Raw genomic sequence first — 27,334 nt, 5'->3', positions numbered from 1 at the left:
TGGACATGACTCGTCGCTCCTTCAGGTTCCCAAGGTCCTTCCATGGACGCGTGCTCTCCTTGATTTTCCTTAGAAGTGGTCCTTGGTTTGCCAACCATTCTTCTTGCCACCTAGCCTGCATAGAAGTTTCGATCCATCGCTTGATGTCCGAATGGACCCGCCCCGGCCAGTCTGTCAGCGTAGGAGTTGCCAGTGATGTCACAATGCCCTGGAACCCAAGCGAATACTGTTTTGAGGGGGGGGGGGCATGTATGATGATCCCTTGAATCCACGGATAGGACTGGTCGGTCGGATGGTGTGATTGCTGCTGTAAGTTGCGGCGAGTGTACCCCATTAGGCATAAATACGTTAGGCATACGGACGTTAGGCATACGGACGTTAGGCATACGGACGTTAGGCATAATGGACGTTAGGCATAAAGTCATTAGGCATAATGGACGTTAGGCATAATATACGTTAGGCATAATGGACGTTAGGCATAAAATACCTTGCTGCTGTGCAACTCTAGAAACCTGCTTAACCTGTAAACCTGTAAACAATGCTTAAATTAGGCTTAGCGTTGAATAAAAAATGATACAAGTTAAACAAACATAGTTTATTTAATAAGCACAGTTTGGAATCCATTATTTATCATATCATAAGTGACGTATCTACATATTTACTTAGATCCATGATTAGTAGCGATAGTGGTTAAGTAATCTTATAATGAAAACTCAGCTTAGTTTTTAACTATATCTTGAAATCAATCGCATCTAGAAATAAAAAAATCACACATTCGTTGTAATATATTCTTACACACATATTGCAAAAGTCAAAGAAGAAAAGGTTTTCCTCAAAGAACAGCTCATGAAATAAAGAATGGTGAATTCTGTGATTTTTCATTCAATAACAAAAAAACAGCCAAGGTTGAATAAAATATGATGCCAAAGAACAGCTCATGAAATCAAGAATGGTTAATTCTGTGGTTTTACATTCAATAACAAAAAAACATACCTGCTGCTTCCAGGATTTCCTGCCATACTTTTCGATACAACGATTCTGATTTTGTTGTCATCAGAATGAAAACTAGCGGAACCGTCTGCTGATGTGAGGGAGCGATACTTCCATGAACAGTGACGAGTTGCCGAAACAAACAAGGAACCGTGGCAAACGTACCATCTGAAACCCAATACTTTGCCTGTCCAAGACGTCGTTCATGAGTTCCAAAAATTAAGGCTCTTTCATTATTGTCACCGAAGTCAACAATCAATAGACGGTCTCCATTATCATCCTTCTGGAATTCATCCGGTAGATTATGCCTAACGTCCATTATGCCTAACGTCCTTTATGCCCAACGTCCATTATGCCTATCGTACATTATGCCTAACGTCCGTATGCCTAACGACCGTATGCCTAACGTCCGTATGCCTAACGACCGTATGCCTAACGTCGTGCACCCAGTTGCGGCTTACCTGCCAACCTATAGCTGGCCCGATTTTACCCCGGCGGCTACGAGCAGAGTACTTTCTCCAAAGACGTTCGGATTTGGATGGATTGATAAGAAAAAGAGAAAGCAATATGAAATTTAAGACGACTATTGACTAATCTGACCTTTTCCTTTTTCTCCTCGATATCCTCGGTGTCACTCAGTGGGGCTCTTCGACGATAGCGGCGGCGGTTGCTGCTTGTTCACGTCGGCTCCAGACGCGGTCTGTGCCGAGCGTCTCCTACATCACTTTCAGCTGCCTAGCAGCGGTCCTTTGCTTTCAACGGTGGGGATGAGCAAGGCTCCTTTATCGGAACCCCCCCCCCCCCCCCGGCGACGGTGGTGACGAATCCCGAACCAACTACTCGCCGTAGATGGTCCCGGTAGTCACCGCAGTGCACTACCCAGGCGAACGCTCCTTCGGTTCGGCCTGCTTCGTCCCTCCTTGGCTCTTAACTGCGGTGGCGAGACTGGCTCTACTGGCACCGCAGTGAGGACGGTGGGTGTTCGGGAATCCTTGATGGTTAGCCGGGAAGCGAAAAAATCCTTGAAGTTTAACTTCCCTTGGCGGCGATCCGACACCCTTCGCTTCTGCTCACGAACCACGGCACTTTTCGGGGAAATGACGTCACTTCCACGCGACTATGCTGGGAGTTATCCCTCCAGCGGACACACGCCACGAAAACGGCACTCTAACTTCTCGTTTTAACTTAAACGGACGGGGCAAATAAAACTCGTCGAATTCTAACCGTTTACATTCTAATCCTAAAAACATGCCTACACGAATAAAATCTACTAAGAAAACAACAAATTAAAATATTTACAAATGAGGCAGTGGTGAGTATGTTGCCGAGCGTGTGACGAAAACAAAAACAAATCATAACAGACAAGACACACGCTCATGACAAACACGTTAAAAGGGTGGGTTATGAATTGTCACGCCTAGACGAAGGTTACACTGCTTCGAAAATCGCCGCTGCCTCTGCAGAAAAAAACAGAGCATTGTAACGGTAGATCTTTCCCACAATGCCTATCTCAACTCCGTTGTGCGATTTGGACCCGTCCGTAAAACGGAGCGTATGCCTGGGGTACCCGGAGTTTAGTATCTCCGCGACGGAATGTCTGAGCGCCGCCGAGTTGTCTCCTGCCCTAAACTGGTCCTTAATTCGGCTTTCGATGTTTAACGGTCTCGATTGCCAACTTTTTCCTCCCAGCCAGTGGCTCTTAGGGGGAGGTCAGTATTGGCTGCTGTACAAAGGATTCTGTTCCCCTCCTCGAGGAGATAGATCCATTCGTTACCCGATGTTTTTGCCAAGTAGGCAGCCACTTTGATGGCGACTGCGGTGTCGATTCGAAACCGGAAAGGAAGTACCCCGACTTCAGCGCAGACTGTGTCAGCCGGCGTCGAGGGCACGAGACCTGAAACTATCCGGATGTAGCCGTTGTAAACCGGTGCAAGGACTTGCAACAGTTTGTCCTTGGCCATTTTAGTGAGCTCCAGACCGAAGAGTAGACGGCTGTCAATGACTACATGCAGCCGGATAGCTCGGTTGTTGGTGCGGTGCTCAGGCGATGGTTTTGATAAGGTTTATGCGGGTCTTGCAACTATCCCTAACGCTCTGGAAGTGTTGCGTGAAGGTTAAGTATCGATCAACTAGAACGCCCAAGATGCGTATCGTTTTTTTCAGCGGGATCGGTTGATCCCCGGTCTTGATAGAAGCGCCGCCGACTCGGTGACCGGAAGTGCAGACGTGACAGCGGATACTCTTTGCTGCTGAGAGTTGCAACCTGACTGAGGCCGCTCATTTGGCAACTGCCGATACAGCTGCTTATGCTTGGATGCGGGTCCTTGCGATGGTGCGGCCGGTGGCCACAATTAGCACGCCATTGAGTGGCAAACGAGTAAGGATCCGGTTCATCGCTATTAGGAAAATCGTCACCGCGATAACCGAGCCTTGCGGCACCCCTGTTTCCTCCGGGAATGAAGAAGACTTGGTGTTCCCCACGGCGACTTTAAACGATCGTCTTGCCAGAAACCCTCGGATAAAGGAAAGGATATTTCTCTTAAATCCCCAGGTGATGAGCTCTTGAAGTACTAACGGCCTCCATGTTCTGTTGAAGGCCTTGGATATATAAGGAGACGATCTCCGCGTGGTGATCTTTTTCCTGCGGAGCTAAATACATGGAGGTTTCCTTTTTTGCCCGGAAGGCGTGCTGCCAGTAGTCAAGGTATCCATTTTCCTCCAATGCAGCGCGAAGTCGACGAAGTCGTTCCAAGACCTTGCTTGCGCAGCTGGTTAACGCAATCGGACGGAATTTATCGGTACCTCGTGTGGTGGCGTTGGCCTTTGGGATCAGGATCATCAAACTTTCTCGCCAAGCGGCCGGAAAGTCACCAGTACGCCACACCTCGTTGTAAATGTCCAATAATTTGTACTTTCCTCCGATAGGAAGATTTTTTAAAAGGGGATAGCCTATTTTGTCTGGGCCGGCCGAGTTGCCGGTGCTGTATTGCAATGCAAACTGCAGCTCCTCGAAGAAAAAGGCTTGGTTAATTGGAGAGTTGTCTAACCTGGTCGCTGTGGCATTTGACGCCTTTCGGGGTCATGGGTGATAAAGCGGGGATCCGCGCTAGGAGCGGAATCGGTGTATCCTTTCTGCTTGGGTTGTTTGGGCTGTTTCGGTGGTATTCGAGTAATTGGAAAAATCGGAATCGTTAAACAAGGCGGTAACGGTAGTGTCGTTTAGCGAAATGGAAACTACGTCGGGAGGCGGATTAGCTTCGGCGGATTCAGTATTGACTTCGGTTTCTGGTAAGGTTGGCTTGTCGGTTGGATGCATCTCATTTGTTGGCATGGCGTCCACGGGAGATTCTGTGTTGGGTTTGCGTGCCGTTACGGTTGGCTTGATGACTGACTGCTTTGTGTTTGTTAGTGTTCTATCCACTGGGGGGCTAGCGACTAGAGCAGCATCTGTGTTGAAGGAATCGTAGTGGCTGGTTTTGGGTTCTCCTTTTTCTTCCTCCGGGAGGTGCCACTTGCTTCTTGCTGCGACTGGGTTGAGGTAGTGGGCATTTCATTTGAGCCGTATACTATACTGCGCATCTCCTTTAATTCCTGCTGGGTTATTATTTGTGTAGCAATCAGGGATCGGGTAACGCTCTGAATATCCTTTTGTGCTTGAAGGCGGGATTCAGTCATCTCCTTCGCAAATCGTCAGCTTCTCTTGACTTTCCATAATGAGACGGAATTCATTCGACGGAGTGTTGGAAGGAGTACGGCTAATGACGTTTGTAGCCGTACTGTTTCCTCGGATTTGCAGCGTTGCTTGAAGTTGTGTGATGATGATGTCCTTCTCCTTGAGTTGTTTCGCCATGTCGCCAGCGAACGCCTGGCTGCATCTACTCGAACAAACACATGGCTGCACGTTTTCAAAGCACTGTGCACGAACATGATGGTTTGGAATGATGAATAGTAGGCGGTGGACGAAGTTTCGAAAATGATTCATGTAGCTTTTGTGCAAACTCCGTCCTATCGACGATCGTTGTCGGTGGTTCAAAAAACTCTTCTGGAAGGCGCAGTGGCTGACCATACACTAAATCCGCAGAGGAACATTTGAGGTCTTCACGGTAAGCACTCCTAAGGCCCAGGAGAGCTAACGGCAATTCTTCGCTCCAACGATTCGCGTTCTTACACATTAATGCAGCTTTCAATCACCTCTATTCCCGTTTTCGTACGAATCGTTCATTCGTACGAACGACTCGATTCGAACGAGTTCGAAAACGGCATTCTGGTTTTCGTACGAACCCGTTCGAACGCAAGCTTTATCGAAAATAAACAGTGTTAATGGTACCAGATGCATTTTGACATTTCTTAGCAATTCGAAGCATAGACCGCGCACGAAATTGACATTTTTCGGTCAAGTGGACTTTCAAAAGATGCCATTTTGCATCTTCATATCACCAATTTCAATCCAGCCTTATTTTTGAAAAGGGGCTATAGAAACATATCAAGCTTATCTTCAGAAAAATTTTTACTCAAAACTGTTTGTCCGATCGGTTTGGTGTCTTGGGCAATATTACAGATAATGCATGAGACTATTTGAAAAAATATGCACTCTAAAAAATACACAACTTTTTTTTTTAATTTCAAATAAAATCTTAAAAATAATTTTTCTCAAAAAAGTTGGTTTGTAGGTATTTTTTAGGAGACAAAAAATGTCATCTTCGGCACTATAGGTCAAGATGTAGAAATAATGGGCAAAAAGTTCTGATTTAAAAAAAAAACTCAAGTTTTTGGAAAAATATCCAAAACTTGGTCCAATTACTGTTTTGACTTTATATAATGAAAGTACACCAAATTTACAATAAAAAAGCACAAAAATAAAAGAAATTCTAAGTCACACCGTTTTCGAGATGTAGAAGATATATATTTTTTATATGTTGGTAGTTTTTGGCCATTTTTACATGTATTTCACGGTTCTAAGGCTCCGACAATATTTTTTTCGGAAAGATCAGAAAATTTTACAATAAAAATGCTCTTGGTGGCTCATCAATATATTAAATTAAAAATAAAACAATGCTACCTTTTTTCATGCACTTCATAGGTTTACACTTGTTGCTAAAATGCTAACATGCTACCTATTGCTAAGCAATTCATGGTACCAAGTGGGTTGGTTTTGAATTACCTACGTCCATATATAAGCCAAATCTGACACGTAATCAACATTAGAATATAATTCGCTGTGTATCTGAGAAAGTGACCTGCTTAAGTTCAGTAATTCAGAAGACGAAGTGGTAGTTAAAATGAATACTTTTCATTATAAGTGCACTAACGTATTTAAAAAAAGTTGCTCAAAAAATTGCCGAGATCTCACGGATACTAATATACAGAAATAGGTTAACAGTAAATTTAAAATTTGTGATTCTTGTCGTATACAGCTTTCTAAACGTACCGAACTATCAAGTAGCGACGAGTTATCGAACTGCGATGAACAAGATTTCTACGCGACGCAGATCTTAGCAATTGAGCGTGTGCAGAGGAAATTCATACGATTCGCTCTACGCCAGCTTCCCTGGAATGACCCAGTAAATCTTCCTTCTTACCCCGACCGATGCCGATTGATCAACTTAGAAAGTCTGTCATCGAGGCGAATTAAAATGCAGCGTATGTTCGTGTTTGATGTCATCACAGGAGGTATTGACTGTCCTGCACTTCTTGAGCAGATACCGATCAACATTCCTCCACGTCGCTTCCGAAGTTCACCTCTACTGGCAATTCCGTACCACAGGACGAGCTATGGGCATCACAATCCACTTGATTCGTGTCTCCGGGCTTTTAATGAAGTTGACGACAAATTCGATTTTAACATGTCCAAAACTGTATTTTCACATAGGATTAGGAATTAAGTCTAGAAAATAGTATTAAGTAGTTCAGTCTGTGCGACTTAGTCGAAGGCGGAGATCGTAAATAAATAAATAAAACATGAATGTTTCAAGTCAGGAATATTTAGTAACTGTACAATCAATAACAACGGTAGAAACAATCGACTCTAATGTTGGCGAATATCTGCAAAGCGTTAATATTGAACTTTTCAACAAATCTATATAGTATTTTGACATCACCAATAAAAAATGAGTTGCGTAAATTATGCTGTGAAGAAATATCATGAAATTAATCAAAGAATTAGAAAGCACATATTTGCACTTAATGCAGAAGCAAACTTAGATGATAACAAAACTGACGATTTTAATGAAATTATTGAACAGCTAACGATTTAAAATTGACTCACTGCTTGACAAGTCTATTGGTCCCAAGCAAATCAATTAACGTACCCCATTCTAGTCAAAATTCTAGTACTACACTATGTTTGTTTTGATTCGATAAAATGAGGGGTTCGTAGATTTTCATATGTTTCGAGGGGTCCATCGATTAGCTTGGGAGCGAATATAGTACTAGAGCAGAGCCAAAAAGTTGAGCACGTTTCTTCGGGACCTTCTGTTCTTTGAGTTATCTCTATGGTATTATCTAAATCATGGACAGTTCAGAAAATTATGGACACATTTAACACAACCAGGTATATGACAACACAATCTAATCAACTTTTAAACGATAAAGGTGTACATTCCACTATTACTTCGAGGTTAGGCAGTGGATTAAGTGATGATACGAAGGAACTTGTTTTGCAGTTTTTTGAAGACGATGAAACCAGCAGAGCAATACCTGGGCAGCGTGATTGCGTAACAATAAGAAAAGATGGTAAGCGTCAGTCAGGTTAATGACGACCACTTTACGGGAGTCCTACAACCGATTAAAATAATTAAATAGTGAAGTACAAGTTGGGTTTTCAACCTTTGCGAATCTCAGGCCTAAGAACTGTAAATTGTTAACTAGTTTAGGGACACATAATGTGAAGTATGTACTATTCATGAAAATGTTAATTTGATTATTCACAACTCAAAGAAATTTGATTTTTCCATTGATTTGAAGTCGATTACAGATAGTTTTATATGTTAAAGAAAAGCAATAGATTGCTGCCTACGACGCTGTGAAAACTACATGGATTCATCTTTTTAAGAAAAAAGTTTTTGGAAGAAATCGTGGAAAAAGGAATTAATGAAATACAATTTGAACAATGGGTCACAACCGACAGATGTGATATAGAAACATTAATTAGAGAGCCGAATGAATTTTGGAAAATTAGAGAAATTAATACCTAATGATTTTATAAAACAACAGCAGTCTATGCTTTTACAGAATACAAAACAAAATTTACAGGAAGTTGAATTTGAAGTAATTTGTTTTACAAGACGAAGTAAAAAGTCTGGAATAATCAGCAAGCAACTATTCATCCATTATTCATTTATTTTAAACATGAAGGAAAAATTAATCTTTTGAGTTATGTAGTAACTTCAGAAGATTTGCGCCATGATTCTGTATCTGTAAACTTATTTATCTAAAAAATGATTGCTTTTCTACGTACAGAACAGCAGTTAGCTGTGAATAAAATTTATTTCATGTCTGAGGAGCTGCATCCCAGTATAAAAATCGGAATTTTTTCTAGTCTTTGCCAATTTAAGAATAAATATGGAATAGAAGTTCAATGGCATTTCTTCGCAACATCGCATGGATAAGATCCATGTGATGCTACAGGAGAAACGCTTAAACGTATGGCTACCAGAGCTAGACTATAGTCCTCTCCAGGCGGGTTCGTATTGGTGCGATTTGCGTGTGTTAGTGAGATGAAATTTTTTGTTAGCTGTGAGAATTTTTTTGTTTGCTGTAAGAACTGTCATTCTAAAGTAAAAATAAACAACAAAACTAAAACAAACCCTACGCTTGCACGGTAACAGTCAAATACCCTTTTATGAGTAAAATTTAACCCATTTTTAATAAAAGTGGCTTTACTCATTAATGAGTAAATCATTTTAACAACAATGAGTTTCTGCTAACAGTAGCTAACAGTTAGTACTTAATTGGTATAATAAATTACTCATTAATTAGCAGGGCCAATTTTATTGACAATGGGTTCACTTTTACTCATAAATGCAAGTTTGATTCTTACCGTGCACATGACAGTATACGCTAGTGTGTGTAAAATTATATTATTAGTTTAGTGTTCGTGAGATCCTGCTTGGAAAACTCAATAGCGAGAGAACGTGAACATCCGATAAAAAAATGCAAGGGAACTATACGATTGAGCTCAGAAGCGAGAAGAGGATTTTCTTTGTTATGCAACTACTGAAGAATATGAAACTCATAAGCATAAGCTCAATGAACAATACTCAAGGGCTATAATCATTCAAGGAACTCATTTATTCCTATGTCTGAAAGACAAATAGAAGTCAGACACTTTTCAAACTGTAATAATGTAAAGAAAATTGTTGATATTACTAAGTATTAAGGTATGGATTTCTATTACAACTTTATCAATCTAACAATGTAAAAATAAATTAAATCATTCTCGAAAAACCGTAATTATAAGTTCTTTGCATATGCTAACGAGCGAAATATGTATTTGCAAGAAAATAAATTGTGTTAAAACATACACATTCCGTATAATTTAGATCATACCGATGAGCCACCAAGAGCAATTTCTGATTTTTCGGAAAAACTACTTTCGGAATTGGAGAATCGCGAAATACATTTAAAAATGGCCAAAAACTACCAACATTTTAAAAATATCTATTTTCAAACCACTACATCTCGAAAATGGTGTGACTTAGCAACATTTTACTCGGGTGCTTTTTTTATTGTAAATTTGGTGTAATTTCATTATATAAAGTCGAAACAAGTTTTGGATATTTTTCCAAAAACTTGAGGTTTTTAAAAAATCAGAATTTTTTTGTCCATAATTTCTCCATCTTGACATATAGTGCAATAGATGGTATGTTTTGTCCCCTAAAACATATCAACGAATAAAAAAAGCAGAAAATCCTTTTTGGAGAAAAATGTTTTTAAGACTTTATTTAAAATTCAAAAAAAATTGGGTGAATTTTTTTTGAGTGCATATTTTTTTTTAAACAGTCTCATCTATTACCTGCAATATTGTCCTAGACACCAAACCGATCGGACAGACAGTTTTCGAGTAACGAAATTCTGAACATAGGCTTGATATTGCTATATGCCCTTTTCAAAAATAAGGCTGTATTCAAAATGGTGATATGAAGATGCAAAATGGCATTGTCGGTCATTAGGAACGTTTCCGCAAATTTTCAACCAAATCAAAACCGATTTGCGAATTCGTAGGGAATTGCTCAAACATTCAAATTTGCCTGGTGTTGTTTTATGCGAGTGTACCCCATTAGGAATAAATACGTTAGGCATACGGACGTTAAACGCTGTCCAGACTGGAGAGTTATAACATGTTATAACGGTTGTCAAATAATTGCAACACAGAAACCACCTTCTCTTGATATAACGTGTTATAACTCTGTAGTCTGAACAAGGCATTAGGCATACGGTCGTTAGGCATAATGGACGTTAGGCATAAAGTCATTAGGCATAATGGACATTAGACATAAAATACCTTGCTGCTGTGCAACTCTAGAAACCTGTTTCGAGCATGGTAAACAATGCTTAAATTAGGCTAAGCGCTGAATAAAAAAATGATACAAGTTAAACAAACATAGTTTATTTAATGCACAATTTGGAATCCATTATTTATCATATCAAAAGTGACGTACACGCTAAGATCAGATAACCCAAATATAGGTTTACTTTACCCAAATCAGGCGTAAACTGCACGAACTCAGATATAGGTAAATTTTTTAACCCAAATATGGGTAAATTTAAATCAAATTTGCATAAAAATAAATCATTTATGGTTCACAAGAACCCATATTTGGGTTAAAAAAATTTACCCATATGTGAGTTTGTGCAATTTACGGCCAATCTCGGTAATCTCTTTGTACCGTCTAGGTAAACTGATCTTAGCGTGTAGCTACATATGTACGCTGAAGTCTTTTTTTACACGGTTTTTTTTTACGCGGTTTTTTTTACACGGTTTTTTTACACGGTTTTCCACGATTTACATGGTACGTTTTTAACGATTTCTCGACAACGATACCACCTATCGACTTGATTCCAATCACATTATCCGTTTCAAGCTTATTGTAATCGAATGGCATACTTTAAAAAAAATCACAATTTTTGGTGTAAATACAGAAATTTTTAAAATATGTCTATATGGACCATATCATGCTTTTATTACAAATGGCATCAAAATCCGATTTTTTAAAAACATTTAAGCATGCGAAAAATCAAAATCTCGTAGGTTTTTTTTCACACGGTTTTTTTTACACGGACCGTATCCCCCGTGTAAAAAAAGACCTGAGTGTATTTACTTAGATCCAAGATTAGTAGCGATAGAGGTTAAGTAATCTGGCAATGAAAACACAGCACAGTTTTGAACTATATCTTGAAATCAATCGCATCTAGAAATAAAAAAATCACACATTTGTTGTAATATATTCTTACACGCATATTGCAATTGTAAAAGAAGAAAAGGTTTTCCTCAAAGAACAGCTCATGAAATAAAGAATGGTGAATTCTGTGATTTTTTATTCAATAACAAAAAAAAAACAGCTAAGGTTGAATAAAATATGATGCCGAAGAACAGCTCATGAAATGAAGAATGGTAAATTCTGTGGTTTTTCATTCAATAACAAAAAAAAAACATACCTGCTGCTTCCAGGATTTCCTGCCATACTTTTTGATACAATGATTCTAATTTCAAATAACAGACTGTAGTGGTAATTTTTATACGATAGATGGAGTAGATGAAAGCATAGAGTTGATAGTTCCGTTAGAGTACGGCAGTGTGAAGATTGCATATAGATATTAGAAAAGTGAGCTAGGACAACTTTTAAGGAAGGTACAAATCGGTTTTTTCATCTCTCTTTACCAAACTCCCCCTTTGGAGAGGGATGGTGAGGGGTGTCCCCCCCCCCCCGCCACCACTATCAAAAAGAGATGAAAACCGACCCGCTCAAGTACCAACGGTGTGTTTGAAACAGTTCTACCGATTTTTCATCTCTTTTTGCCAGTGGTGGCGGGGGTAAATCGTTGACTTCACGTAGAAGTAATGTAAATCGTTGACTTCACGTAGAAGTAATACTAAAACATATAGTCAAAGTACAATGGTTCTGTTTTTGTTGTCATCAGAATGAAAACAAGCGGAACCGTCTGCTGATGTGAGGGAGCGATACTTCCATGAACAGTGACGAGTTTCCGAAACAAACAAGGAACTGTGGCAAACGTACCATCTGTAACCCAATACTTTGCTTGTTCAAGACGTCGCAAGTTTTCATGAGTTCCAAAAATTAAGGCTCTTTCATTATTGTCACCGAAGTCAGCAATCAATAGACGGTCCCCATCATCATCCTTCTGGAATTCATCGGGTAGATTATGCCTAACGTCCTACATTATGCCTAACGTCCGTATGCCTAACGTCGTGTACCCGTTTTATACATATTCGCGTAGGATACTGAGGATACCTGTTTGTTTGTTGTGAAGAAAATCAATATTTATTCTTGAAACAAAAAAAAAACAAAAGTTTTACAGATGCATAAGTTCTATTAGATGATGGACAGGTCAATTCAGAATTCCGTTGCCAGTTGGGACTAGTGGGCAATTTGATATTTAATTGTTTGATGTAATTTGACAGCATGATTAGATAGAAGGTTGATGTCTTCAATAAAGTTGTTCGGATTGACAAAACCTATTGAATGATGGGAATTAGTTCGGAACTTACTCACCAGGTGGTGCTAGTTCCATAAAAGTTGACCAGTTCCTGATCAGTTGATTAGTTCCATAAAAGTCAAAAGTTAATGGTTCTGCACAGAAGTTGAATCGAGTTGCGGTCTTCGACAAAGTTGTTCTGCATAGTAAATGTGAGCTATTTGCTTTGATTTGCCTGTATCGCTAAGAGGAAGAGTTTGCATCCTGTGAACCATGTGGTGAAAAGCGGCCATTTTGTGTTGATGGGAATGGTTTGAAGTGCTTGGTATTACTCTCTTTGTGTTTGTTGGTTTCCTATAGATTTCGAAATTGAACGAAGACGTTTCCCTGATGATGAGAAGATCTAAGAAGGGGAGTTTGCCGTCTCTCTCTTCTTCGTGAGTAAATTTGATGTCCTTGTGAACGTTGCTTATGGCCTCCAAAGTTTTTGATAAATCTTCCCTTTTGACAATGCTAAAGATGTCATCCACGTACCTATACCAACATTTGGGCAACAAATTCCTATCCTCCAGAGTATTTTCTAGGTTAGCCATGAACAATTCACATAAAAATGGAGAAAGCGGATTGCCCATAGGAGCGCCTTTAGTTTGTTTGTAGAAATTTCCTCTGAAAATGAAATAATTTTCCTCCATACAAAGACGAGTAAGCTTGAGATATGACCGAACTTTAAAGGATTAACCATAGAATTGCTACAGTACAGCGACGCGATGTTTCGCTGGAACGAAAGGACGAATTCAATTATTCTGTGAAATATCGCAGTATACAAGCCGTGTGATGTTCGGGATTCGTATTGGTTCCATTTTCAATGAAGATGATGTCATTAGACTTTTCAGTTCTCCATCTCCGATTTGATCGGCAATGGCGGATAAATCGATTGCAGCTACGGACTCCACTCTGGATAAACATCAGCTACAGTATTGTCTACACCACTGATGTGGCGAATGTCAGTGGTGAACTGCGAAATGTATCGCATTAGGAAGCAAAGTCCACTCATTTTATCAAATACCTTGAATCGCCGGCTAGTAAATGCTCCACCCACCTCCGCCGACTCAGGTGAGCAGATTTTTAGTTTTTTGGTTCCTTGTATTGTAATGACATGGTTGCTTGCAGCGCTGGGCTTGGCGGCCGTATTTACGATGATACCAGCAGGTTTCGTTCTCCATCCTGGACCGTGATGCCGAACGGCTACGACTGACTGAATTACTGACTGATCCACCTTTGCCACTATGTGGTAAAATTTCGTTTCATCCTTTGTTACGTTCCCGACGATGAATTTCGCTTCCGCCTGCGCGAACCACATTTCCGGATCTATTTTCCAGAATTCCGGAAGTTTGATGGAAACAAACGCTGCCTGCTGATTTTCGTTTTGCGACATTTTGAGGTTAGGAAACCGAAACCGAAGCCTACGGAAAATTCGACCGGATTTTTACGAACTCCGTATGCGCGGGTTTCCGAGATGTCGCGATATCACGTCGGGGTCACCAATGTGGCGAACGGATACGATTGAAATCGAAAGAACAAGTTTGTGATTAATAATAACTTCCTTTTTATTCACTCAAATTACGCGGTTGTTCTTCTACTCTCTATCTTTACACGAATGACTTCTTCTCTCTTCCTCGCTTTTTCTCATAACGTTTCTCCGTATGGGCTCGTCAACAATTACGTCCCATAGATTTGAATTTAATTATTTGAAATGTTTGTTTTTTATGAATTTATTTTGATGTCGAATAAAATTTGATTTAAATAATATTCTTTTTCGTCTTCTTCTTTTTTCCTTTATTTTACGTCGTTATCTGTTCCGCAATCTAGTGCCAATCACGGACGGACATCGATTGCCATCCATTGACTGTAATCAAATGTGCAGGAAGGCAGCTTCCACACACCTGCGTAGGATATCGCACCCATTCAACACACTTTGCCACCGACCTCGGCTGGAATTGAACCCAGACCCATTGAGGTGAGAAAGCAGTCACGCATACCAGTACAACACCGGCGCCGGCTTAATAATATTCCTTCAAATGACATTTACAGTATTAGTTGAATGCAGGCTTGCTTCCACTCACTTGCTATAAAAAATTGTTTTTCGGAATTATGAAATCATTAGATATTATAATGATAGTTAGTAGTTGTAAGTCGCAAGATAAGGTTGTAAACTAGGTGTTTGACACATAACACCTGTCATTATTGCTTTCAGTGCGTGAACGCTCACGAATCATAAATTCGCTGATTGTGACGCACTGAAAGCGAAAATTACATGTTTCATGTGTCAAATACATAGCTTTCAACCTCTTCTTGTTTCTGACAAGTACAAACTTTCATAATAGCATCCAATGATTCCATAATTACGAAAAACATTTTTTTATAGCGAAGTGAGTGGAAATAACCCTGGTTGAATGTTGTTTTTTTCTTAAATAAGGGAGGAGTTGTTGTGGTAGTGCTGAAAAGCAAGCACTCACGAGACGAGATCAAAATAAGTAAAAGAAGAAAAAGGAATAGGGTTAACTACCCCATTTCCGTCCTATTAAGCACAACCCGCACTTAGTCTTTCTTGATCGAGCGCAGTTTAGCACGAAATGGTATGGTATTATTACTGATGGCTTCCAAATTTATTTACCTTTCCGTATGTACCGTAAAATTTGATAAAGAGAAGCCAATTGTTGAGATATTGTCAAAAGTCTAGCACTGCTTCTTGACGCCAAACTCGGCCTATGGATTCTTAACACAGCCTAACGCATTGAAACGCCATTGAAACGCCAATGAATTCACTTCGGCCTATCGGATGAAGATAAAAATGGATTCGGTCGTAGCGCTTCCTTTGTTTTTGGGAATAATGGGTGTAAACTTTCATATCAAGCGTTCTCATTGACTTCGTTCGGTAGCTTATTTACTTAATATCGTACCAAATGCATAATTGACTTTTTAACTCTGAAATCATGGATTTAATTTGAAGTTTTCTGCTCGATAGGCCCAAAATGGGCGATTAGGCCGAAGTAGTTCTCTACCCTATAAGGGATATTTTGGTATGCACCACTCGAAGCTGAAAATAAAAGATCATAACTTACTTGAACGCGTGAACCGAAACAGTTGTGTTTTCTCTATCCATCCATCCAAATTGCGATAGATGTAATGACAATTAGGACAATGGATGTATTTTGGCCCACCTGGCTATATTTTGCACATTTCATCACATACAATAAATAAAACTTTAGAATATTGTGAAAGTTACAAGAAAAATAATACACTTATTATACTAAGCGTCTTCCATTTTTGTTTTCAGTAAAATGTTTCATTTAGCGGTAGTAAATTAAAAATATACTCACGCATTTTCACACTCGTGCTGAATCGCTCCAAAATCTGGAGGTGGCATAATTGAACCCAACATTCAAGAGTTATTTTTGTTTAATGTATACATTTTAAACATGCGAATATCGTTATTGCGTCAATTAAATCCGATTGAAACCGTTTCTTAGCTCGACGAAGCGATAAAATGTGTTAAAATAGTGATCTGAGGTGACTAGAAGTACCTAGAAAAGGTGAGCCACAATAAGTTTTGTTGGTAATCCAAAATAAAATTGTGTGGTCCAAAATAAAATAAAAGGCGTCTTCAGTATTTGTGATATTTCGTGCATATTTGTTTGTAAAATTACGTTGTACAACGATTTGTGTTGACAAAAACATTCAGCTCTTTGCAATGAAATTGTGTAACGACTTCCTTAATGTTCCACAAAGGGTAAGTCATTTTGTGCTTTTCTTTTTTTTTTAAATATCATTAAATCATCATCATTAGTATACACATACATTCATACATTTTTTTTTTCGAGAGTTGACTAACATGCGATACACAATACTAACAGACGACTCGAGCTATGGTGCTCACTAGGTCACTGCAGCGTTTAGGCTCGTATTGTGATCAACTGTGTGTATTAGATTACGACCATAAATCCGCAGAACCCCGAGATCTGGGCGCAATCGCCCCTGCAAACAAACACGTCAATCGCCGGTCTCCCGCGAACAAAAGAACAATCCTGCAAACAAACTATACTAAATCATAGAGGAACTATTCCTCTACCTGTTTGTGTTATTAGTTTTTCCAGACTGAGCCCAAATTCGCGAGAAACCGACAAATGACGTGCCTATCTACAAAAGCAACTACGCTCCAACCTCGAAGCTCTCCGGAAATATGTGATAATCATGTAAATGTAAATGGAATACAATAATGTCCCGATTTTGTCAGCCCCCTTTTTTGAAAATGTTTTCCAATGTTCTACAAAACCCATGCCCTTTTTCAGTAATCTTCTTGATCCTATTGCACCAAAGTATACTTTATATATCCCTCTTAACGATGAATGAGAAAAATTTAAATTTATAGGTATGTGAAATTATTGAAAGAAAAAAGTCTGAAGCGCGGAGGGTCTGACAAAATCGGGCCATTACTGTATTTAAAATAAATAAATTCATTCTTACCTTTTTATGGTTGTTTGATTAATAATTGCTATTATTACCTGCTTAGAGTTGGCTCCTTTAAAATACTGTGTAGAATTTACCTCATTATTCCTCAGCTCCATCGATTTCCGTTCCTGCGTGGTTTTTGTGATATAACCACGCTTGGCATATTATCCTGTAGTACGACTTGGGCGTGCACCATGCAAGTAACTCATCTCTCGTCAAGATGATGGGATATGGGGTGATGGTGAAGGGATATAGAAAACGAATAAAAGAACAGAGAGAAAGGTATTAGTATTGGTTACATTAACCCCCCCCCCCCCCCCAACACACACACACACAACGAAAAAGAAGCATAGATGCACAGACAAACAGAAATAACACATTTAATATTTCTCTCCACAAAACATAATCACTAAAACACCACCGCCATCTGTTGAGTATCATGTGATGGATTAGCACACTGAACAGATGGCGCTAGTGTGCAGACGTCAAACGCAAGGGAACCGACCGTGCGCGCCACAGGTGGCGGCACCACCAACCAAAAACACAACCTGCGAGTGTTGTCTGTTTGTCTGTGATAGATGGGTTATTAGGAAAGTACAACTACATTATAACTATTAGTGCAATGGATGAACGTTAGTTTCGGGGTCATGTTAGTGTTATAGTTTTGTTAGTATTTACCCTTATTCAGCCCTGTCGGCCCCTCGAACACTAGTCGCAGGCAGTTGTTGTTAAGACATGCGACACTGTCACTGCTTCTATGTAAGAGGTATGACCTGTCAAGTTTCGAAGTGCAAAAAAACTGTTAGAACTTTTTTATAAATTAACTTTACACTCAAAGCAAACTATTTACCTTAGCATTACGTAAGCGAATTTAAAATTACTATTTTATTTTATGCTAATATTGAAATTATGATAAAACTACAATTTACGGATCCGTGAAATTAACTCGCTTGAATAAACTGAAGAAAAACTAAAATTTTAACAAATTGCAAAAAAAAATCATAGCGACACTTGACAAATCATCATCAAGCCCCTCATCCTTTTTTTTAACCTTTATTAAAGAGATTTTTAGCCTTAGGCTAGTTCATCTCTAAGCCCCTCATCCTTGGACAGGGACATACATTCATACATTATTAATACGAAAATTTAAAACATGTATTTCATGATTTTAGATCGAAAATTTCCTGGGTAAAACACATTCACTGTATTTACTTACTTGTGTTATTTGAAGTATAGCACAATTACACGCAATCGAATACACGAAACTCAAGACGACTGCTTGGTGAACTAAATGTATCACAAAGAAAACCATTTCAACTTTACTGCTTTGCTAGCAATCGTGAAAGTATTATTGAAACAGCGGTGCCAGATGTATTGCCTTTAGCAATGAATTTATGTTTATTAAAACAAGTAGGTTAGAGAACTACTTCGCCCTAAGCGCCCATTTTGGGCCTATCAATCAGATCTTTATCTTCATTCGATAAGCCAAAGTGAAATCATTGGCGTTTCAATGACGTTTCAAAACGTTATGCCGAATTTAGAATCCGTAGGACGAGTTTGGCGCCAAGAAGCAGTGTTTTTAACAATATCTCAATAATTTGTTTCTCTTTATCAAATCTTACGGTACGTACGGAAAGGTAAATAAATTTGGAAGCCATCAGTAATAATAACATTCCGTTTGGTGCTAAGCTGCGCTAGATTAAGAAAGACTAAGTGCGGGTTGTGCTTAATATGCCGGAAATGGGGTAGTTAACCCTAATTGCGAAATTAGACTCATTAACATAGATGAGTGGATGTATTTAATGGTGAATAAATATCAAAAACTGAATAAATCAAACAAAAACGACCATTTTAGACATTTTACCGATCCAATTAAAAAGTCACAGAAATTTGAATTCAACACTAACAGAAAAGATGGCAGCAGTGCACGTAACCTGTAATTTGCTTTCGGCGGTAAGCTTCAACTCGGGTCATCATTTCATACCGGTCCTGATTGAAGGATGTGCCAAATGTTTGTTAATGATCGTATTGATTAACATCGACAACGACACCATAACAGCTTGATATTCGGGATCAGAATTTAGTCCGAGGATAATACTGGTTGGAGCTTACACAATTTCATACAGCGAGGTCTGGCAATGTGATTTTTTTTTGTCTTCCTATCCTTATGCACTAGGTAGTGTGACGTCACATTTGCAGAATGATCCAGCTAACCTCCAATCGAAGTGGAGTATCCTATCCCCTTTCCAGACCATCTCAATCATTTCTTTTCAGCCTTCAGTTTGGTGTCCTCTCACATCATCATTCTAAACCAGCTCTCTCTAATCCCGAAAAAGGCACGCTTCGCTGGTAGACCTCTCCTCTGTTCCGATTATTCTGTTCTCTCATTCTCACCCCTCGTTCATCTTGTACTGGAACCAGCTGGCTGGCATGCCGCCATGTTATTGAAACCAACATCTGAAACGTCACAATTCCAGTGTGAACTGCAAAAATGGCGTGACTGAATTGTCTTATTTTTATCAAATGAAATTATTTTCCCTTTTATGCCATATAAATGGTTGACTTCGTGGAAGAAAATCAGAAAATAATATTTTATGAGTCCTAAGTTTATTTTTCATAAAATGTAAGCAAAAATATTAAATATTATCACGCCTTTTTTGAAATTTTGGCTTGAATCTTCTATTTGTTTACAAATTATGAGCTGTCAGTGGGGCCCGCAATTCGCGGGTCCGCAGCGATGTTAGCTCTTTTCAAGGCAAGGCAAACAAGATAGGGATGCCAGCTAGCTGACTGGAACCGATTTCCGAAGTTTGGCTTTGAACTTCGGCGTGTGCAGATTAGCATTTCGATTTTCGTGCACTTATGAGCTTTCTTTACATACACACTAATGTGCGCATACCCTTTTTCATAATTACTAACCCAATCTTTTTGGATTTACCTTGTACCCGCTTTGGTAAGTTTACTCTTTCTTACTAATAACACTTATACCTACTACAACTTGCACTTCCAATCAATTTTACCAATATATTTAGAAAATGATGATCGAAGAATATTTCAAAAAGAAGAAGCAGACAAATTATTTACCTAATTTAAGGTTCTACACCTTAAGGGGTTCAAAATACCTCCGTAACCCTAGTACTTGTAAGTTACGAGAAGAAGTTGTAAAGTATGCGTTTGAATTATACAACATGCTTTCAGAGCGCCAAAATCAGTGATTTTACGATTCGACAGCATTCACTCTGAGTGAACGCTCAAGAATCATAAAATCGCTGATTGCCAAACACATACATTACAGCCTTTTTTTGTAACTTACAAGTACAAAATATCATTATAACCGAGATTATATTTAACATCTCATTAACATTAACATTTAGAAAGGGAACCAATTCAAGATATTGAAGACCAACAAATGAAAAAGGACTTAAATTTTATAAACAAAAATAAGATAATCCATTCCTTGCCAACCGAACGCAACTAAAAACATCATGAAATAGCGAAAACTTTCCCCAAACCAATTATATGTACTGTTGTTTTCCGTAGGCGAGCTTTGAATCGAGAGAAAAGTGTTTCCGGAATTTCGGTCGCAAAACCTGATTTGGTCTTTTCTGTTGTCGGTCGTGATATATTCGATTGGTTCCGCTATTCGACAGCTCAATTGGTTCCCGAAATTCCCTCCGCCAGATTGAAAATATAGCGACCGTAGTATGAACGTGGTATATTTACAGACGGTAAAGTAAAACGCTGGCCAGACTGAGCAGTTATAACATGTTATACTTCTTTCTTCTTCTACGCATTTCAAGCTTATTGAATATCGCATATTAGCTTATTGCGTGCGCTCAACTTAGTGTTCTAGATGCACTTCCACAATTATTAATTGAGAGCTTTCGATTCCTGTACAATTTTTGCATTAGTATTATTATATAATAATTGTGTGGCAAGTACAATTATACCCTATGCCCAGGGAAGTCGAGAAATTTTCCAACCCGAAAAATTTCTAAACCAGACCGGGAATCGAACCCAGCCACTTCCAGCATAGTCATGCTTTGTAGCTGCGCCTTTACCGACTGAGCTAAGGGAGGCCCCAACATTTTATAACGGTTGTCAAATAATTACAACACAGAAACTACCATCAACATAGCGCTATAATATGTTATAACTCTGTAGCTTTGTATGCCGTCTGTAGGTATAATGCTATATAATGCTGTTCAGACTATTGGCAAAACAACGTTGGCACTCGTGGAGAATAGAAGAACTATGAGAGTGATGATGGTTTCGAAATTTTACACGGTGAGGTATACGAGTGCAATCTTTAAATGCTTTTATTTTGCAAATGGAGCATTTTATTTAAATCTGGTTAATGCTACGCTAGTAGAAAACTTAAGGACTACACTTAATTGGCAAATCAAAGTTGGCTCTCGTGAAGAATAGAAGAACTATGAAAGTGATGATGGTTTCAAAATTTTCCACGGGGAAGTATACGAGTGCAATCTTAAAATGCTTTTATTTTGTGAATGGAGCATTTTATTTAAATCTGGTTAGTGCTACGTTAGTAGAACACTTCAGGACTACTCAATAGACATATAATACAGAAAACATAATTTCTTTTCAGATTTTTAGGTGTAAACATAGACTTCCGCTTTTCTACCACTGTAGCAGTAACCAGATTTAAATAAAATGCTCCATTTTCAAAATAAAAGCATTTTAAGATTGCACTCGTATACTTCCCCGTGGAAAATTTTGAAACCATCATCACTTTCATAGTTCTTCTATTCTCCACGAGTGCCAACTTTGATTTGCCAATAGGCCTTTTTAATAGAAACTGAACGATCGATTCAACCTCTGGTGGTGAATAGGAGAACGTCAAAAAGAGTGTTGTGAGCATACATTTTTGCCTTGAGACATAGGAAGCGGAACACTTTTTTACTTTTTCTGATAAATTAATTCATCTGAGATGCTGCAAAACTTAATGTACAGTTGAAAAATTTAATTCTGTCACGTTTTGGATTATTTTTGTTGAGAAAAATGAAAAATTATAGCGAATTCGTTTATTATTCAGTTCCAACCTGGATCGGGTATCAAAATTAGGTCTGCTTGTTTTCTGACAAACGTCAGTTTGCTCGTTTGTTTTTTAAAACCTAGCTCAGGTTGAGGTTCGCACTGACAAAAAGTTCGGTTTCACACTGGGTTGGAAATGGTGTTAACCCCGATAATAAACGAATTCGCTATTAGAAAAGTGCCTTAGTGGTTATGATCTTCCGGATTTCTTGTGTGTGAATAGTTAAGGAGCAAATCAGTTCAGATTTGTGGAAAACCGTACAATAACACAATTGCCGATGGAAATTGGCAAGGTTTTGAATGAAAAATGCAGTTATTTGCGTTGGGGAAAATACTTATTCTGATGTTAACAAACGGTTTGGTTGACGTTTCTTCTCGAACTCGCGTGGCGCACTCTACGTTGGTGGTGCATTCAAAAGGCGTATAGACATATAATATAGAAAAAATAATTTCTTTTCAGATTTTTATGTGCATACATAGATTTCAACTTTTCTACAACTGTAGCAGCAACCAGATTTAAATAAAATGCTCCATTTGCAAAATAAAAGCATTTTAAGATTGCACTCGTATACCTCCCCGTGGAAAATTCTGAAACCATCATCACTTTCATAGTTCTTCTATTCTCCACGAGTGCCAACTTTGATTTGGCAAATCAAAGTTGGCACTCGTGGAGAATAGATGAACTATGAAAGTGATGATGGTTTCAAAATTTTACACGGTGAGGTATACGAGTTCAATCTTAAAATGCCTTTATTTTGCAAATGGAGCATTTTATTTAAATCTGGTTAGTGCTACGTTAGTAGAAAACTTAAGGACTACTCAATAGATATATAATATAGAAAAAATAATTTCTTTTCAGATTTTTAGGTGTATGCATAGATTTCAGTTTTTCTACAACTGTAGCAACAACAAGATTTAAATTCAATGCACAGTTTTCAAAATAAAAGCATTTTAAGATTGCACTCGTATACCTGTCCGTGGAAAATTTTGAAACCATCATCACTTTCATAGTTCGTCTATTCCACGAGTGGCAACTTTGATTTGCCAATTGTTTACGTCTGATGTTTTTGTTTTGATTTTGGTCGTGGTATGTCAACAAATCGGCCCGCTGGTAAACGTCAAAATAGATAAACAGAAGAAAAAAAACAGCTGACTCGAAACGTCTCGTAAAATGCCTTATTACACCTTTGCAACATGTTACAACTCTGTAGTCTGAACAAGACTACAAGGGTGAATATCAGTGCCAACATTTCAAAGGGGCGTAATTGCTTTTGTAAACAATGGCTTTAGCTATCAATTTCTCGCAAATAAAAGTCCATCCCTCCAAATTAACAATGCTAGCTGGTAAAGGAAACATTCCTCTACCTGCTGCTGTAACTAATCTTCATGAGTAAGTTTTAATTCACGAGAAATCGACGGCTAAAGTCATTGTTTATAAATGCAATTACGCCCCTTTGAAATGTTGACACTAATATATTGAGATAGAGCTGGAATTAGGGCGTAACAGCTTTTGAAAATAATTAAATATTATACATAATATCATGTACCTCATTACTAGCGGCTTTCTTGACGATTGAATGTTGTTGAAGTGGGCCCCTATTGCATTGACCAGTACATCCTGAACGATGTGTTGACCATACAAATGATCTCGTAGTAACAACCTCAGATCTGTAAAACCAAAACCGATATAATTATACAGGTAGGATATATTGTAATGTCCAAATTACCTCCCACGTCTGCTTTAAGATATGGTTTTCTGCAGCACTCGGTAAATTTGCAGTATGTATTATCTACAACAAAATCACGCTTCCACAAACCCAATCCGGCTCCTATTGCAGCAACTGTTAAACTTACTGGTTCAAATGCTTGACACCACAAATGTAGGAAAGCCGACAATATCCACCCAACGCAGAGTTTAGAAAACAACATATTGTCTTACTTATTTAAGAATAAAATTTAATAGTAGGTATTTAATATTAACCGAACAAGACCGCGAATAGATCAGTGCACGAAGATTTGCCGCACTCTTCCCTCTCCCGTAAATTTTGACAGTTTTGGGTGGTTTGTTTTGGCTCCCATTCGTTGCCATCTCTTTTACTCACAGACAAAATGATAGGAAGCAAAAAGTGAGGTTAGGGACCGTGCACTGATCTATACCCAATTTTGCCAGGGTTCCACATTCATTTTACAAAAGTAAACAAAAAGTTGACGTACAGTACGAGTACACTGAACCAAAATGATCAATAAAAAAAAATGACGTAAGATACACGCTATTTTGAGTCTACCCAGTTACTGAGTAGATTCAACTCATTCTTGTGTCAAATATGAGGCCGTTCGCAATGCTGTTGTATTTTATACGGACTGTTTCAATTTGAAACTAGAACAGAAACGCACCTCTCGCAATGCTGAGTTGCAGTTTCATTATTCGAGCACTATTTTGCACCAGATTTGCAACTGCTCGACTATTCTGTTTTATTTCTGAGCGAGTTTGAAACACGATTGGAACTCTGTTTCAAATTTCTTTGGATGTGTTAGAGATGTTTCGAGAGCTTCACAAATAAAAACGGAGAATTTCATAGAGAACAGTAAAGTTTATGGAACTTGATGATTACAAACATCTTTTAGAACTGTGCGTTGCGCTGATCGTGTTGCAGTTTAATTTTTGACAGTTTCAAATTATAGAATTGACGAGTAGTTTAAAACAATTTTGAAACTCAGCATTGCGAACGGCCTCAAAATCTGAGTATACTCTACACGCTTATTCTGGTAAACTTAAAATTGAGTCGAATGTACTCATCTCAGCGGCAAGAAGGGCTACTCAAAATTGAGTAGCCTTATGTTGACTCACTTTTGAGTAAACGACGTTCTCACGTGGACTGATTCAAATCCACTCAGCGATATTTTCAGTTGGGGGGCGGGGGGGGGGGTTTGTTTTGATTTTATTTAAGGAATAATTCCAATTATTGAAAATTGTCTGCTCTGGATTCATTCTACCGGAGCAGAAAATGGTTTAACACCATTGCCCTAAGCAATTTCTACTTACCTGAAGGAATTTCCGCCCGTTTTGAGTGAAACATTCACCCGTTTTCTAGGACGTTTCCTCCAACATGGTTGACATTTTTTCTAAGTCCAGGATTTTGCCTCGGATTTTGCAGACTGAGTGGCTTTTACTCAGTTTGACATTTCTCGTTTACTCAGTTTTTGACAACTCGATACATCGGACGAAAGTGAGTACGATCGACTGAGTAAACTGAAGTTAACGTGTATAGATATGTTTTATTTTGGTGAGTAGAACCCAACCAGATTCTGAGTAAATGGTCCAAATAAAAATTTCCAGATATTCAAAATGGTGCAAGCTCGAACACAAGTTAGTTGGTAGCGAAGTTGGTAAGTATACATAAAGTATTATCAGTTTTGATACCCTCTAAATTCATATTTTTTTCAGTCAGCTTTTCACTAGCGTTTTCCAAGTCATCCCAACGAACTTTGAACCTGCTTGAAGATGGCCGATTGCATTTTCTTGTTGGACGACGTTGCTGCCTTGGTTGCTACATAGACACCCTCAATGCCTGGAGAAAGCAGTTTTCTGTGGTGCTGTCTAGAGTCGGTGTATAATGAGTCACGCCAAGAGAAAAACAGTTGAACTCGCATCACGGTTTCCGAAGGATTCCCTTTCTTTTCACTTGGCAACAGAGGACTTCTACATCAACTTTAAATGACTTCTAGCGAGAACCAAAAATAACGGCTGTAGTGAATCATAATATCAGTGATTTTGTCAAATTATCTTATCAAAAATAGTAGAAATTCTCATTACTGATCAAAACCAAACGTATCCCATGACAATTTAATGCTCGCTGCGTGTTTATGATGATTTCTTCAATTTTATTTTATATTTCATTGCAATACCTTTCGTAGACCTTTCATAGCATCGTAATGTTTATTTACTTTGCACGATAGAAAGCCGATTTGACAGTTCAATAGGTAGACTTGGCTTCACTCTTGGCGTGACTCATTATACACCGACTCTAGTGCGGTCTTGCTTGATGGACTTTAGGATAGCTACTTACTACACGGATAGAAATCTCCTTATACTTTTTGGCAAATTTCTATTGCTGATTATTCATAAAATGTATAAGTCAACTAAGCAGACGCCTTGCAAAAAGTTAATGAAGATTATGTGTCAAATGAAATGTATAAGCGGTCACACATACCTTTTATGCATTCTTATAGGACCTATGTGGTTTGTCTTATGGAATGTATAAGGCTGATGTTTTGGCAAAAATGTATAAGTGAAACACATAGATAAAATAATTGATTTTCGTGTAGTACTTGTTCTAATACCCGTACTTCAGGATGATCTATTTGTAGATTATGTACAGAAGGTGATATGTTTCAGGGAACTTCCAAGGGTTTCAGGAAACCTTTTATCTATTTAATTCGCACAATTTTAGTTTTTAACTGATGTACTGAATTTTATACATAAATTATGTCAAATTGTTTCAATCATAAACACACTTAATCTAGCTCGGTAAAATCTCCAACAGCCGATTACCTCTGCATTTACTTTTGCTGATATCTCTGCACAATATCAGTTTGTTAGCTGATATCTCAGCAAAATGTTATTTGTTAGCTGAGTCTCGGCAATTGTTTTACTGAATCTCAGCAGAATAAATTGCAGAACTACTCGGCTGTTGGAATCTCGGCGAAAAAATTTAAGTGTGAACATTACTCATCTTTAAATAATTGTAAGCATTGATGAAAATTTAATTTTTATAAAAATGAGTAACGTTTACCCAGTTATCAAACGTCAATATCTGAGTCAACTTACTCAGTTTCCGCCGCAGGCACGTTTACCCAGATTTGAGTTAATGTAGGTTTACTCATTTTTGAGTAACTTCCTTTTTGGCTGAGCTGAGTGATTTTCAACTAAAAAATGAGAAGCCTCAAAATAGCGTGTAGATTCCATACACTAATAAAATTCCACACATTTTAATTGACGAATTTCCATGTGAAATTCCACATGATTTTCATGTGACCACACATAAACAGAATCCACCCAGAAGCACACATGAAATTTATGAGTCGAATGAATAGTATGTGTCGTTACACATGGCTTTTATGTGTA

At 38.4% G+C, this 27,334-nt stretch overlaps 1 protein-coding gene across 1 annotated transcript in view; it reads right to left on the bottom strand.

Annotated features, from left to right (window-relative positions):
- The window catches only part of Torsin (torsin), a 69,852-nt gene extending 45,650 nt beyond the window's left edge, over positions 1-24,202 (bottom strand). Inside the window, exons 1-2 of the mRNA XM_065236183.1 lie at positions 23,937-24,202; positions 23,757-23,877 (exon numbers count right to left, since the gene is read on the bottom strand). Of these exons, the coding sequence (XP_065092255.1) occupies positions 23,757-23,877; positions 23,937-24,138 (323 nt within the window). The 5' untranslated portion in view covers positions 24,139-24,202. The remainder of the gene's footprint in view (positions 1-23,756; positions 23,878-23,936) is intronic.
- Positions 24,203-27,334: the final 3,132 nt, after the last annotated feature.

Source organism: Ochlerotatus camptorhynchus, unplaced genomic scaffold (assembly GCF_037179485.1).
Source record: "Ochlerotatus camptorhynchus isolate MF236.1 unplaced genomic scaffold, CSIRO-AGI_Acam_v1.1 ptg000531l, whole genome shotgun sequence".
In the NCBI taxonomy this organism is placed as follows: Eukaryota; Metazoa; Arthropoda; class Insecta; order Diptera; family Culicidae; genus Ochlerotatus; species Ochlerotatus camptorhynchus.
Note: the sequence above shows the minus strand (reverse complement) of the source record. Positions and strands in the feature narration are given on the sequence as shown.